This window comes from Phacochoerus africanus, chromosome 16 (genome assembly GCF_016906955.1).
Source record: "Phacochoerus africanus isolate WHEZ1 chromosome 16, ROS_Pafr_v1, whole genome shotgun sequence".
Classification (NCBI taxonomy): Eukaryota; Metazoa; Chordata; class Mammalia; order Artiodactyla; family Suidae; genus Phacochoerus; species Phacochoerus africanus.
The window spans coordinates 9,669,523-9,683,379 of record NC_062559.1 but is presented as its reverse complement, the minus strand read 5'-3'; the positions used below and the strand labels follow the sequence as shown (position 1 = coordinate 9,683,379).

Below are 13,857 nucleotides of genomic sequence, written 5' to 3'. Positions count from 1 at the left end.
GCCCTGTAAGGCTGAGGATCATAAGATGTTAACTCGAGCCAGTCAACCTGGTTATGTGCTTGTCTTTTTCCAGGAGAGATCAGCTGCTTCTGAGTTGCAGAGAAAGTTGGCTTCACCTTGGATTGGGGTTTTTGCCTCTTGATTGGAGGCAGGACCTTTGCAAAGGAGGAAATTTCTTAATAGATGATGGAAACCACGCTGGGTTGGAAGAGCAAAGGCGAAGGGAGTGTGAGCGATAGTGCAAAAGGTCAGGGATTGGATGGACATCCTAGTCAGACCTCGCTGGCAGGAAAAGCTTAGCAGCAGCCAGTCTTTGGAGTGTCCAAGCCCTCCCCAACCCACGGTTTGGCCAGAGTTCACGTTCATGTCCCCTCCTGCCCCATCCAGCATTATTCTTCTCGACAGAATAACCCAGGCTTTGGGAGAACCACCCCTGAAAGTTATTGCACCCTGTGAAAACTGATCGCACACTCCCCCCCCCACCCCCGGAAGAGACCAGCTCTGTGCCATGCAAATTAGACCACAAGACCATTGCAGAGGAGTTCCCTTGTGGCACAGCGGGTTCAGGACCCCAAGTTGCTGCAGCTGTGGCGTGGGTTCCATCTCTGGACCGGGAACTTCCACATGCCCCTCTCAGTACCTTGCGTTGCACAGAGCTGGTCTCTTGGGTAGGGGGTGCAGTCAGCTGTCCCAGGGGCTAAGGAACTGCCTAGGAGCAGGGAGAAGAGTGCTGCACTGCCCCTTCTATTTCAGGCTGGCTTCCCCAGACGCAGACCCTGCGACCTTGATTCTTGTGCAAGTAATGTACTCCTGGTGCCCTCAGGAAAAATTTGTAAAAAAAAAAAAAAAAAAAACGGCGGGGGTTGGGGGAAATGCCGGTGAGTCCATAGGCAGAAGCTAGGTTCGGCCTGAACGCACAGGGAGTCCGGAACGGACAGTGGATTCTTATTATTCACGGTAGTCATGTTCTAGAACTTCACCAGGAACAGTGCATTAGTGAATACCAAATCACCGCTCCTAGGCAAAATACAAGGTTAGCTTCCTTTGAGCCACAGGTCACATTTTTAGCAACCAGTCAACGCACGACTTTGCTTTATATGTCTCTGTTTAAAGATACCCCATTTTGATCTCTACTGTTGACTGACTACCACGGAATGCGGCCAAAGGCACCACAACTCACGCCTGAACGAAGCTCCTCTCGCACACTGAGCTGCTCCGTGAGGTGCATCACAGCCTTCGGGCTCTTAGGAACACCAGGCAGACCTTTAGCACAAGGCCTGCAGGGCATTTTAAACAGCACAATCACCAACAAAAAGCGCAAGGACAAAAAGCATGGCACTAAATAGACCATGGAAAGGACGCTTGTTTCCAGGAGGAGAGTTGCAACAAGAGGCGAGCATCACCGCATCCTGTGTGTGTCCACGAGTGACCAGGAAAGCACCGCACACGTGGGCTGGAGGTTGCAAATAAATGTGACGGCACAGACACATCTGCACATGCAGAAGCTGTGACTCACGAGGGTTCGCTGTAAATACCCCTCCAACTTTGCCCTCCCCCGGCTACCATCCTCCTGCCCATCCAGTCCTGGCTAAGGCCTGCAGGGGAGGGAGGCAGAGGGCAGGAGCAGGGTCCCCAGCCCTCCTGTCTCTCTATACCTTGATAAAGAGGCTCCAGGAGCCAAGCTTGCAGACAGACACACGGACAGGGCAAGGGAGCGATGACATCTGGGTGGAGCGGACACGCCCTGCACTTCGGACCACTTGAACTTCACTGACCGGCAGAGACGGAGGAGGAAGAAGACGGCACTGGCTAAACGCCAGGCCCAGGACGGCATGTGACCCCTGCGGGGGCTGCAGGACTGTCACAATGGTGGCACGTTGCTTGTTTCCTTGGCTATAACACGGGGTCTGACAGCTGCCACCCTGTCTTGTTCCCTTAACCTCCCTAGGGCCCAGCCAGGACCTAATCGTCAATCAACATTTGAGGAAGAATAAAGATAGAAACAGCCTCCATGATCGCACCGCCCAGATGGAACCGTATTCACCCTAGGGCTGAGATGTGGATACGGGCAGTGCTCGGAGCCCCATCCCCACCTTCATCTGGCCTATGGTGACAGGGTCCTCTCAAGGGCTGTGGGCAGGCCAGTGACCCCGTGAAGAGCCCCATTTCTTAGGCACTGGTCACCATAATTGTGAGCAGGGGACTCTAAGCAGATAATGCGATAGTAAGAAAAAAACAATATTTGGGGGGGGTCTTTATGGCCGAACCCATGGCATATGGAGGTCCCCAGTCAAACTGGAGTCATAGCTGCCAGCCACAGCCACAACCACAGCCACGTCTGCAACCTATACCACAGCTCACAGCAACACTAGATCCTTAACCCACTGAGCAAAGCCAGGGATCGAACCCTTATCCTCGTGGATACTAGTTGGATTTGTTTCCGTCCAATGGGAACTCCTGTTTCTTCTTTTTTTAAACATGGCTTTATAAACTTTACTCTCTGAGAATTATTGTTTGTATATATACGTATCACTGGACCCAGTGGTGTTTTGGGTTGAGTCATGTCCCCACCCCAAATTTGTAGGTTGAAATCCTAACCAACCCCCACCTCAGAATATAATCATATTTTGGAGATAGGGTCTTTAAAGAGTAATTCAATTAAAATGAGTTTATTAGTCTGGGCCCAAATCCACTACGACGATGTCTTTATTTTTTATTTATTTAATTATTGCTTTTTAGAGCCGCACCCACAGCATATGGAGGTTCCCAGGCTAGGGGTTGAATCAGAGCTGCAGCTGCCGGCCTACACCACAGCCACAGCAATGCAGAATCCGAGTCTGCGACCCACATCACAGCTCACGGCAATGCCAGATCCTTAACCCACTGAGCGAGGCCAGGGATCAAACCTGTGTCCTCATGGATGCTAGTTGGGTTCATTACTGCTGGGCCATGACAGGAACTCCAGTATCTTTATAAGAAGCGGAGACTTGGACATAGACGTGTACAGAGGGAGACCGTTTTGAAGAGACAGAGGGACAAAGCGGCCACTGATAGGTCAAGGAGAGCGCCTGGAGGAGATTCTTCCTCCCTGGCCCTCAGAAGGGACCGCTCCTGCCAACACCTTCATCTCAGACTTTTCTAGTCTCAAGAACTCGGAGAAAATAGACTTCTGTTGTCGAGGCTGCCCAGTCTGTCATGCTCTGTTACAGCAGCCCTAGCAAACTCATACCAGCAGTTTGGCCCCAACCAAAGAGAACAGGCACACCTTCCCCCTCGCTGGCAGGAAAAACTCGGAAGCAGCCGGTCTTTGGAGTGTCCAAGCCCTCCCCAACCCACGGTTTGGCCAGAGTTCACGTTCATGTCCCCTCCTGCCCCACCCAGCATCATTCTTCTTGATGGAATCACCCAGGCTTTGGGAGAACCACTGCTGGTGGTTGCTGCAGAAGGTTGAAGGCTATATCCTGGGATGAAGTCAGACCTTCTTGGCAGAGGGGTTGGTTTTCCTAAGAGAAATGGAAATTTCCAACAGCAATGGATTTGGGTTGGAGAGTTTCCATTCACCGCTCCAGGCCCACTCTCAACTCTTCTCCAACCTGGACCTTGCTCCTGGTCACTGACCTCTGTGGATGGGGTCGAGAGGTCAGTTACTACAATAACTAGTATTACTGTTGATTGATTCCTGGCTGTCCAGCCTCCTGCAGGCCCCACCCATGAGAGAGGCCCTGGCAGGAGATGAGAGAGAGAGAGGCCGTATGCTTGTGCCAGACACCACAGGCCCTGCGGGAGGCCCTCCGCACCCAGCTCTCCCTCCGTGACCCAGCAACTTCAGGACGGGTATCGGCTCCTCCCCTCGGACGCAGCTGCTGTGCACCTCGCCCTGCTCTGGGCTCTCCCTCACCCCCGCGCACATTTATACACAGTCCTTGCTTGTCTTCACCTTGCCAGGTACACAGTTTGAGGGTACCATCGGCACCTTCCACCGAACCTGACGGAGAACGGAGTGAAGAGACCTTTTCCACTGTTTAGGGAAAGTGGGAAAAGGTCTTAAAACAGAGACAAGGCCAGGGAGTGGGGTGTTCCCGAAAACAGGCCATTTTCCTGGGGCTGTGAGGCTGCGATGGACAAATTCAGTGTTAGGACTCTGTGACTAATAAATGCTGGAGAGGGTGCGGAGCACAGGGAACCCTCTCACACTCTTGTTAGTGGGAATGTAAACTGGTGTGACCACTATGGAAAAGTTATGGAAGTTCCTCAAAAAAAATTAAAAAGAGAACTACTATATGATTCAGCAAACATCCCACTCCTGGGCATCTATCCAGAGAAAGGTAGAATTTGTAAGATACATGCATCCCCCTGCTCACTGAAGCACTGTTCACAATAGCCAAGACATGGGTACAACCGCAATGTCCACTGACAGAGGCGTGGATAAAGGAGATGTGGTACATATGTACCGTGGAGTATTACTCAGCCATAAAAAAGAATGAAATCGTGCCAGGTACACAACATGGATGGACCTAGAGATCATCACACTGAGTGACGTAAGTCACAGACAAATACCATAGGATATCATGTATATGTGGGATGTAGAAAAAATGGTACAAGCGAACTTATTTACAAACCAGAAATAGGCTCACGGACTTTGAAGACAAAGTTATGGTCACCAAAGGGGGAGGGTTGGGGGGAAGGGAAGGACTGAGAGCTTTGGATGGCACAGGAACACTCTTGTGTATGAAATGGATGGTCAACAGAGACCTGCTCTAGGACATGGGGAAATCTACTCAACATTCTGGGATAACCCACGTGGAAGGGCCATGTGTAGGCGTCTAACTGAACCACTCTGCGGTATCGCAGACACTGACACAACAGTGTACATTAATCATCCTTCAATAATTTTTTTTTTAAATGTGAAGGGTATTTCTGGGGCTGAGTGTGGGAAGGGCCTGGCAAGGAAGGGCAGGATGCGGAGCTGGGAAGTGAATGACGAGGCTGGGGACGGTGGTCGTGGATGCGAAGGGGGCAGGAGCGGGAGAGGAGCCAGGCTCTGGAAGAGGCAGGCAGAGGAGTCGTCTCCTTCTTCTTCCTCACCCGGGCAGACCCGCTCACCAGAGCTGAGGGGCAGAAGGTGGCAGGAGAGGCTTATGTGGGGCGGGGAGGGGGGGGGGAGGGGGGTAGGCGGCGCAGTGCGCCGGCGCATCAGGGCTGGTGGGCGAGCATGTTCTCTGCACCGGGGTCTGCGGCTGGGGGAATGCATGCTCCGTTCGGGTGTCCTAACACGATCACGTGTCCCTTGTTTACAGCCTCTTCCTCACCAGAAGGTGCGGTCTGGAAGAGAAACCACTTTCCTTCACGTGTGCCCAGCCCCGGGGAAAGCACAGATGCAACGCGTCAACTGAGTGACAGAAAACTGCTGTTAAAAAAAAAAAAAGTATTTTTGACCCAAAATGGGTGCCTACAAAGAAAGTTTTAGAACAAAATCATTTCTCAAGACCATCTATTAGTGAAAAGTATATAGTAATTCAAAATATTAAGGAAGAGAAAAAAAATTTTAAAAGACAAAAGAGAAAAAAATAGAGAAGTAACATGGCCTCTAGAGGGTTTTTGTTGTTGTTGTTGTTGTTGTTTGTGTTGTTGTTTTGGCCATGCCTGCGCATGTGGAAGTTCCCAGGGAAGGGATCCAACTGGCACCACAGTAGCAACCCGAGCCGCTGCAGTGACAACTCGGGATCATGAACCCCTGCGCCACGAGGGAGCTCCTTAGAGTTGGGCTTTGATTACAGTCTTGTTCTACTTGTTAGCAGGGTGAACCTGGACCCGTTATTCCCCTCCTGGCCATCTGCAGGATGGGGACCACAGCACCTTGCTGGTTTGTCCTTGTGAGGAAGAAACGAAAACACGCCTTGTATGCAGTGATGGCGCACATGGAATAAAGGGAACGGGGGCTTCTGCTCAAAACCCCATCTGCGCGCTGCACCTGTCTGTCTCCACTCTAGACACCCGCGTCCCGCCCTGCTGAGGCTCACCGGCTCCCTGCTTGGTGAAAACACAAACTCAGGCTCAGAGTCTGGGGAAAGCGGTCCTGACCCTCGGCGGCGCTTCTTTCTAGCGGAGGAGCCAGCTGAAGGGTAAACGGCCCACAGGCTTCCTGAGAGAGGATTTTTACCAGTCTCAGATGGAGGCTCAAGGCGGTGGACAGAAGCGGGCCAGTGGGTAGGAGGAGGGCCGTGAGGCGCTCTGGGGGACTCTCCTGCAAGGCTGCGGAGGTGGTTAAGGCGCGAGCGCTCTGGACCAGCGGCGCTGCTGCAGGCACCGGGCGGCGGAGGAGCAGAGGCCCCTGGCGCTCCGGTTGCCGAGGTCTCTGGGAGGCTGAGCGCGGTTCCTCTGCCCTGACGGCCTGCCCCCTTTCCCCCCTCCATCGCTGCCCCCTCGGCTCCTGCCTCCTTGGGCTTCTCTCAACAGCCCAAGGCAAGGCCTCACCACACTCAGATCACCCAGGGCCGGCTCTCGCAGCCTCGGGAGCACCGTGTCCAACACGAGCTCTTCCTCCTCGGTCAAGTCGCCCTTCCGCTCCCAGCTCCACGAGGCAGCCAGGCCCCGGCACCTGGCTCGCCCTCCTCCGCCGCGGAGCACGGGGGCGGGGTGTGCACCCCCGCAGCTGCCGGGACACTGCAGGTGCTCAGTAATCATCTGGGGGGTGTCCAGGCTGGGGACCATGTGTGCTCCTAAGAGACCCTCAGGAAGGTCACTGAGACGGCCACAGCAGCGGCCTCTTCCCGCCCATCACCCCGCTGGGCTCCGCCCTCTCTTCCAGCAACTGCTTCCCCAGCAACACAGCCAGGAAAGGTTTCACACTGAAACCTTCAGAACTCGTAAGCAGCATAAGTTTGACACAGTTTTTCACATCCTCAAATAATTCTCCCAAGACCCAATAAGCACAAAACGGGAACAACGCAGAGGCAGAAGTGGATATAGAATTCAGATTTTTTTCTTTCAAAGACACAGTTTATACAACTTTCAACATTTATACTTTCAAACAAAATGAGCAAAAAATACACCGAGTGCTAAAAAAAAAAATCAAAACAGAAGTAATACAATTTTAATTTCAATATTTTAAAATACAGAAATTGGAAAGTAGGAATACCAAATACAACTTTAAACAAGTCACTTGTTCTCCCCTATAATAACCAATGTAAGCTACTTAAAAACTTACAAATTCAAAACAGAAACAAATAAATACTGTACACGTTCCCTGCCTGCAGGCAAAAGATGGGAAATACTGTTATGAATTGAAAAAAATGCTCTTAAAGCTTCAGCATCCCACTTCCCAGCCACACCCCCACGCCGTCGTCACACAGTGTGCTTCTGTATTCAAAGGGCACACCTGTGCACACACGCGGACTGCCTATACACACAGACAAGACACTACTCCGCAGACACCCCCAACAAGAAAGGCTAAGTCACCTGGGACCATGGGCATGAAAATCAGCTCAGGAAAGTCAGTCAGGCTAGCAAAACGTTACTACAAAACTAGTAAATACCATAGCCAACAACCGTCCCTTTTCAAATTTCACAGACTTTAAAACCCCTAAAACCAATCCTACCCCTCCCGGTCACCACCCTCTTCCCTCCCCCCCGCCCCCCACCCCCAAATCAAACAAACCTGCTGAAGCACTGGCAAAGTTAGACATTTCACAGTAAATGTGAAAAATTCATATTATATAATCTCTTAAAATGAACCTTTTCACCCTCTTTCCACAGCATGAAACTGTTATGGCTTAATTTATATTAAAAGTAGAAAAGTCTTTTGGGAAGGAAACGCAGTCTGCCAAGATCCACGCGCACTTCCTGATCAGTGCTATTTCATACCTAACAACTGCAGACGTGCTTTGCAGTCAGAAGCTGTTTTTGGAAAAACTGAGGTTATAGCTTTTGATTCAGTCTAACCATAAATGTAAGGCCCTTAGTTTGGTTTAGGTTTCTTTTGCAAGATAAAATAACCTTGGGGTTCACTTAGCAAGTTACACCTCAGGTCCCTGACTATAATGTGGAAGTTATACGTATGCTTTGTAAAAAATAAAAGGTGAATCCTATGAATCTTAGAGGGAAGAGATGATTCTAGGCAAGGAATCAACTCCTCATTATATGTTACACTTACTGCTGGTAATGGTTACCAACCAAACTCCACCAAAGACATATAAGAGTATTTCTGAGTTATTTTATTCCTGCAAAATATTATATATTCCAGCACTTATGATCATTGTTTTGGTGAAAAATCTTGGGGGAGGGGGGGAGGATAGTTGACATTTTGAAAAGGAAATGGCCAAAAGAAAACTGGGTGGAGGCAAAAGTTTGTGAGTAAGTTCCATGGAGGACTGCTTTCTGAAATAAAGAAAAGTGAATTCAGAATGTCACAGGTCTTGCATAGGTAAACTACTTGGAGGTCATGGGCTACGTAGTAGCCAGGGTTTATTAGTGAAATAGTGCAGAGTAGATAAACTTGTTGGAAGGATCACTGAATACGGTTTTAAAAAGGATTTATCACAAAAAAAAAAAAATTAACGTTGCACTTGTTAAGACAAAGCTTTAGGACACTAGCAAGGACAGGAAGGGTGAGAGAGAGCCTCTAAGGGGCAGAATGCAGGTAAATGAGTATTATTCTCCCCTATCCACTAAAGAGGAAAACGATACTATAACAGAATAAAACCACCGTCAATCACGATAAGCTAATTGCTTTGGAAATAGGCATTTGCTTCTTAATGTCCTTAAGGGCAAAAAAAAAAAAAAAAAATTATGTAAGGGTTGGGTTATCAAACATTTGACTTACAGCATGGCATGCACTGAAAAATAAATCGAAACTAAGGGAAGGGCTTTTAGTAAGGCTACAGAGTATTACAGTCACGTTCAAAGCAATGTCGTGGGTCTGCCGCTCCCTCCCTCTCTTTGCACCTGGCTTCCAGTTAGCACATCAACACCATCCACTACAGGGCGAGCAGAGGCTGCAGTGTCACAGAATGGGGGCTGTCGTAGGGAGCAAAGTACCAGAGGTTTAGGATCCACTGTGAGCCCCAGGCGAGTCACGACCCTTGCTGGGTTTCGTGTGCTGTTTTTCCCAAGCTAAAGATCTGATGTGCAACCTTCTCAAACCTGCTTTAGAGGAAGGTCGAGGGCATATGAAAATGACTGGTGATCTTCAGCTTCTCTTTTTGGAAGGAGCAATTAGCTGAACATTTAACGAGAAAGACGAGTTTTTGAAAAAGTTTCAAATTTCCCTTAAGCCCTCGTCTCTTAATACACAGCCCCCAATAGTTACTCCCGGCAGTGATACACTGGGCTGTACAGTGATCCGTCAACTCTTTGGGGAGCAGACCTGTCACTGTGGAGAGCGTTTTTTTTCTTTTGAAGCTGTCCAGCAGTCTCCCTTCCTACACGACTACAGTGGTGTCTCTCTCTACCAATGAGCCATCGTTGGCCAACTCAGAGCTGTTTCTGCTGATCCCTATCTTTCTAATCACCCAATTTTTCCACCCTAGAACCATGGGTAGCTGCTACATCATTTTAATTCCATGATTTATTTTACCTTAGTCTAGCGCCTGAAGAGTATGGAGAATCTGGGGGGCGGTACCCTTTGAGAAAAACCTAAACTTGTCTTTCAGTTACTTCAAATCACCTTAATGAAGATTTGAGGATGACCATTCTCACTCTTATCCATAAACTATCCCCTTCCTTTTTCTTTACTGGGAGCACTGATTCTGAGGTTAATTCAGCACCTTGTTAGAGGGTCTTCAGATTTTTTAGGTAGCACATTCTGGGTATATATTTGATATGAAGCAAATTTTATGAGTAATGGCGGTTTTCATTTAAAAATGCATATGCATGTGCACTCACTGTCAGCTGTAACTTAAATAATGAAGTGTTAACAGATTAAGGAATGCCTTTTATGTTCTTAACTGCTTTTTGATCCAAATTTACAAATGAGAAAATACTCAGAAAGGATAAGTGACTTACTCAAGGTCAAAGGGCAGAACTTGGACAAACACCTGGTCTTCTGCTCCTTTTCATGCCACACTATGCCCCCATGATGTCCAACCTTAAACTATTAACTTTTGAAATGTTCTTGAAATTTTGAAGTTAAATTTTTTTGCTTCTCCTTCTACAGTTGTGCAGTACATCTCTGTTGCAACTAATAATTACGTTTTGCTTTTTTGTAAATGAGCCCTCTTTTGCTTAAGTTTGCTCAGAAGTAAAAATAATACTGCTTGCTTCCTGGAGAAGACGTCTTCAAGAGCAGAGACCACAACTTCAACTTTGTATCCCCTCACAGTGCCAAGTAGTGCTGAGCACACAGCAGATGCTTGATAAACAGCTGCTGACTCCACATGAATAGACACAGTAGAGATCATTAAAAAGGCCATCAGGACTGTGAAAAAAATAGAGCAGTATTCAATGCTAAGTATTTAAGTAGTGATAGAAATGAGCTTGTTTTCTGAACTTATAAGACGGTTTCGGTCAGAATTTGCAATTCTGTATGCTTTGAAAATTAACCGATGCTCATGAAGTTCCAAGTATTTCGAGGACACTGAACTATTGTAACTGCCAGCTCTGTACAGATTACATCCTTATGGAGAGCACGATATCATGCGACATTATCAATTACAGTACAGGAGAGCCCCCTTAACAGAAGTCACTTATTTGAATCAATAAAGGAAAAGTATTACCTATGACTACAATTAAAATTGCATACGTTAAAATCACAATTGTTTGACATATTTATCACTAGCTCAAAGCCCCCACTGCTGTCTTCCTAAGTTGCAGGGTCTGTACGGTAGTATTATTTATACATGAGACTGAGGAAAAGACGAAAGGCTGTCTGTTGCGCGTCGAGTCCAGATGCCGGCAGCAGGTACCTCAAAGTTCAGCCGTTTCTGAACTGAATGTTGCATGAGATAAAGGGATGCATCAGAGCCAGTGATTTTATAAGAGGTTTGTCTGGAAACAGTCACTGGATCAGTGGCTGAATTTTTACCAATTCTCAAAAAGATTACATGTATTCTGTTTTAGTGGTTATATCGCCTCACTGAAAGTTTTTAAAAGGTAGCCAGTTAAGGGGCTAACACTGCCAAAAATAAATCCACAGTACCTTCACTTAATTAAAAGTTCCACATACTGGCTACTTAAAATTACTATTTACCAGCTTAAGTACACAGGGTGGATACTGGCCACAATTTAATTCCCCCAAATAAATTATTTATTTCCATTTTTATAGTGAAAGAAAAAAAGTCAGCTAATTAAAAATACTTAGAGCTGTGAAAAATGTAAAGATAGCAAAAGAACCCAGATCATAATGTAGCTGAAAAAAAAGAAGTTACAATTCCTATTTCTTAAACCAAAGCAAAAATCTGTGTCCTCTAACACGACCATGGTATCTACAGAAAACCAAAACATCACAGTAATATATTGTGGGGGGAAGGTGGGAGAAGCAGGCAAACCCCCGTCTTTGACATCTCGAGATCTGGTGACCAATCAAATGACTGCCTGTACCTCTCTCTTACCTGGTTTCGGCATAGTGTAGACAGAGTTCAGGTAGGCCTATTACAGACATTCGGCACTTGCATGAACATTCTTCTTCCTGACTCCCAGATGAGACCCAGACAGTGGTCCGGTCACCTGGACCAAGAAGGCTAATTCGTAAAGGCATTTCCTACTAGACACTCCATGAAGCCCCGGAATGGAGACAGAGTAGGAAATAAGTTCTCTTTGAAAACGCACATTTGAATGCAACCATGAAAGATAGTGGTATAGATTTTTTCCCCTAGCTTTTCAGGTGATAACACAGAAGGGAAAGTCCTGCCAAATAAAAAAAGACAAATCCATGATATGGCCATAGTTCTTCTCCATAAACATACACTTTATCCAATTTGCCCATATTTTCTTTGCAGAAACTTGTAAAATGGCTCTATTGTCAAAACTGGGAATATCTCCACCCCACCCCCAGAAATCACTTGTTTTAATGCCACTGGGAGAAAAAAGGAAAATATAAGCTACTGCAAGCAACTGAAATCTGGCATTCAGCAAAAACTGTGCTCAAAGGCGGTAAAGGACTCCTTAAAGCTCGGCGAGATACTTAACCTCACTATGCACTGGTCAACTTGGGACAGATGGAAGAAACTGCAGAAAGCACCCATTCTACTCCAAATCCATACCTTAAATAATTCTTTAGAATGTTAGGAAGTAAAAAACTAAACGCACGCACCCTCAAATCATCTACTCCAACGTGCCTGCTTCTATACAACTTAGTATAATGTAGTCTTATATTACGGCTTATTACCAGATCTGAATATGCTAAGTCAAACCATAGTTCATTATTTTCCAACAACTTAGGTATACAGAATGAAAGCGCCACAAAATGTAACCTCTGCGGCAGGCGTTGCTCCTGCCCTCCAACACCAGCAGCATGGAGGCCCTCTGTCGTTACAAACGGGTGTGAAAGACTACACACATGACAATTTTAACCAAACTTATCATACTTTTCCCACAAGTGGGAAAAGAGATTAAAGCTGTACTCTTTGGGACCCAGACAGCATCAGCAAAAATGAAAATGCAGGAAGCCTGTTTTTCTAGTCAGAAGAAAACTGCAATGTCAAACGAAAGGAGAAAGGCGGGGTCGTTCACGTACTTCTTACACATTGGCTACGAAAGTGTTTCCCTGCAAAGAGACGAAGAGTCTTGTCGAGTGGTCACAAGATGCCGGGGAGCGCAGAGGGAAGGTGGGGGGTGTAGGCAAGCAACCTGGCTAACAGTATGCACCTCGGATGTTAGCAAAAGCGAAGCTAATAGCTTATAAAAAACACATGAAATATATAAAATAAAATGATTTTCATATACATCTTAATTTAAAATAATTAATGCATCAAATCCCTGTTTAAGACTTTAACCTGAATAGCAAATTTAAGAGTCCAGACTGGTTACTGTTACCGTGGCTCTTCCCCACCTGTAACAACACACACTATCAAAAATAATTTAAAAACCTTCACATTCTTAAATCTAAATTAGTGAGATATTTCTCCAGAAATCTTCCAAATAAATAGCTTTAAAAAAAAGGAAAGAATTTAAAAGTTGTTAACTTTAAAAAAAAATCTGTTAAATAAATTATTGATAATTCTTTAGCCTACCACTGAAAATAAATCAAGACACTACCAACAACAAAATGAAATTCAAGCCCTGACGAGAGACCCTTTCCAGTTCAAGGCCTCTTTTTAAGGTTCTACCCTCCTTCTTCCTCTCCCCACCAGGTCCAAAATGGTTATTGCTGAGTGGGTGTGGCACAGTGAAAATGCAGCATCGGGTTCATTTTGTTCTTCAGGCAGTGTTCTCTACTGTACATGCAACCTGCTTGGGTGGGGCGCGGCGAAGCTCCAGGCTCCCGCCCCCGAGCCCGGTCTCCGAAGGGAAGAGTGGCCGCAACCGCAGCTCCGTCACACAAAGAAACGTGCGTGGCCATTTCTGTTCAACTTAAGGATCTTCCCGAGACGCTGTTTGGCCGTTGCCATTCCTTTTTTTGGACGTTTACCTGTCAAATACACCAGCAATGGGGTAAATAACAGTGGCCAGCACTCTCGACAGCACACATCATCGCCGGCACCAGGATCGACCTCCTTCCTCCAAAAAGCCCCTCCCGCTCCTCAGCGGTGACACGGGTATCCTTCTTCTCTGTCCCCATAGTCACCTGTGCACACCGCTGTCACCGTGCCAGCTGCAACGCAGCAGGCTGGCAGCAACGGGAGCGCAGAGACCAAGTCTACCTAAACCGCTCCTGTCACCCACACACACAGAAACACACTTAACCTATGCGTGTAAAAGTTA

At 47.0% G+C, this 13,857-nt stretch overlaps 1 protein-coding gene across 1 annotated transcript in view; it reads right to left on the bottom strand.

Moving 5' to 3' along the window:
• Positions 1–7,077: 7,077 nt before the first annotated feature.
• The window catches only part of KDM7A (lysine demethylase 7A), an 83,847-nt gene continuing 77,067 nt past the window's right edge, over positions 7,078–13,857 (bottom strand). The window contains exon 20 of the mRNA XM_047762904.1: positions 7,078–13,564. Coding sequence (XP_047618860.1) covers positions 13,470–13,564 — 95 coding nt within the window. The 3' untranslated portion in view covers positions 7,078–13,469. The remainder of the gene's footprint in view (positions 13,565–13,857) is intronic.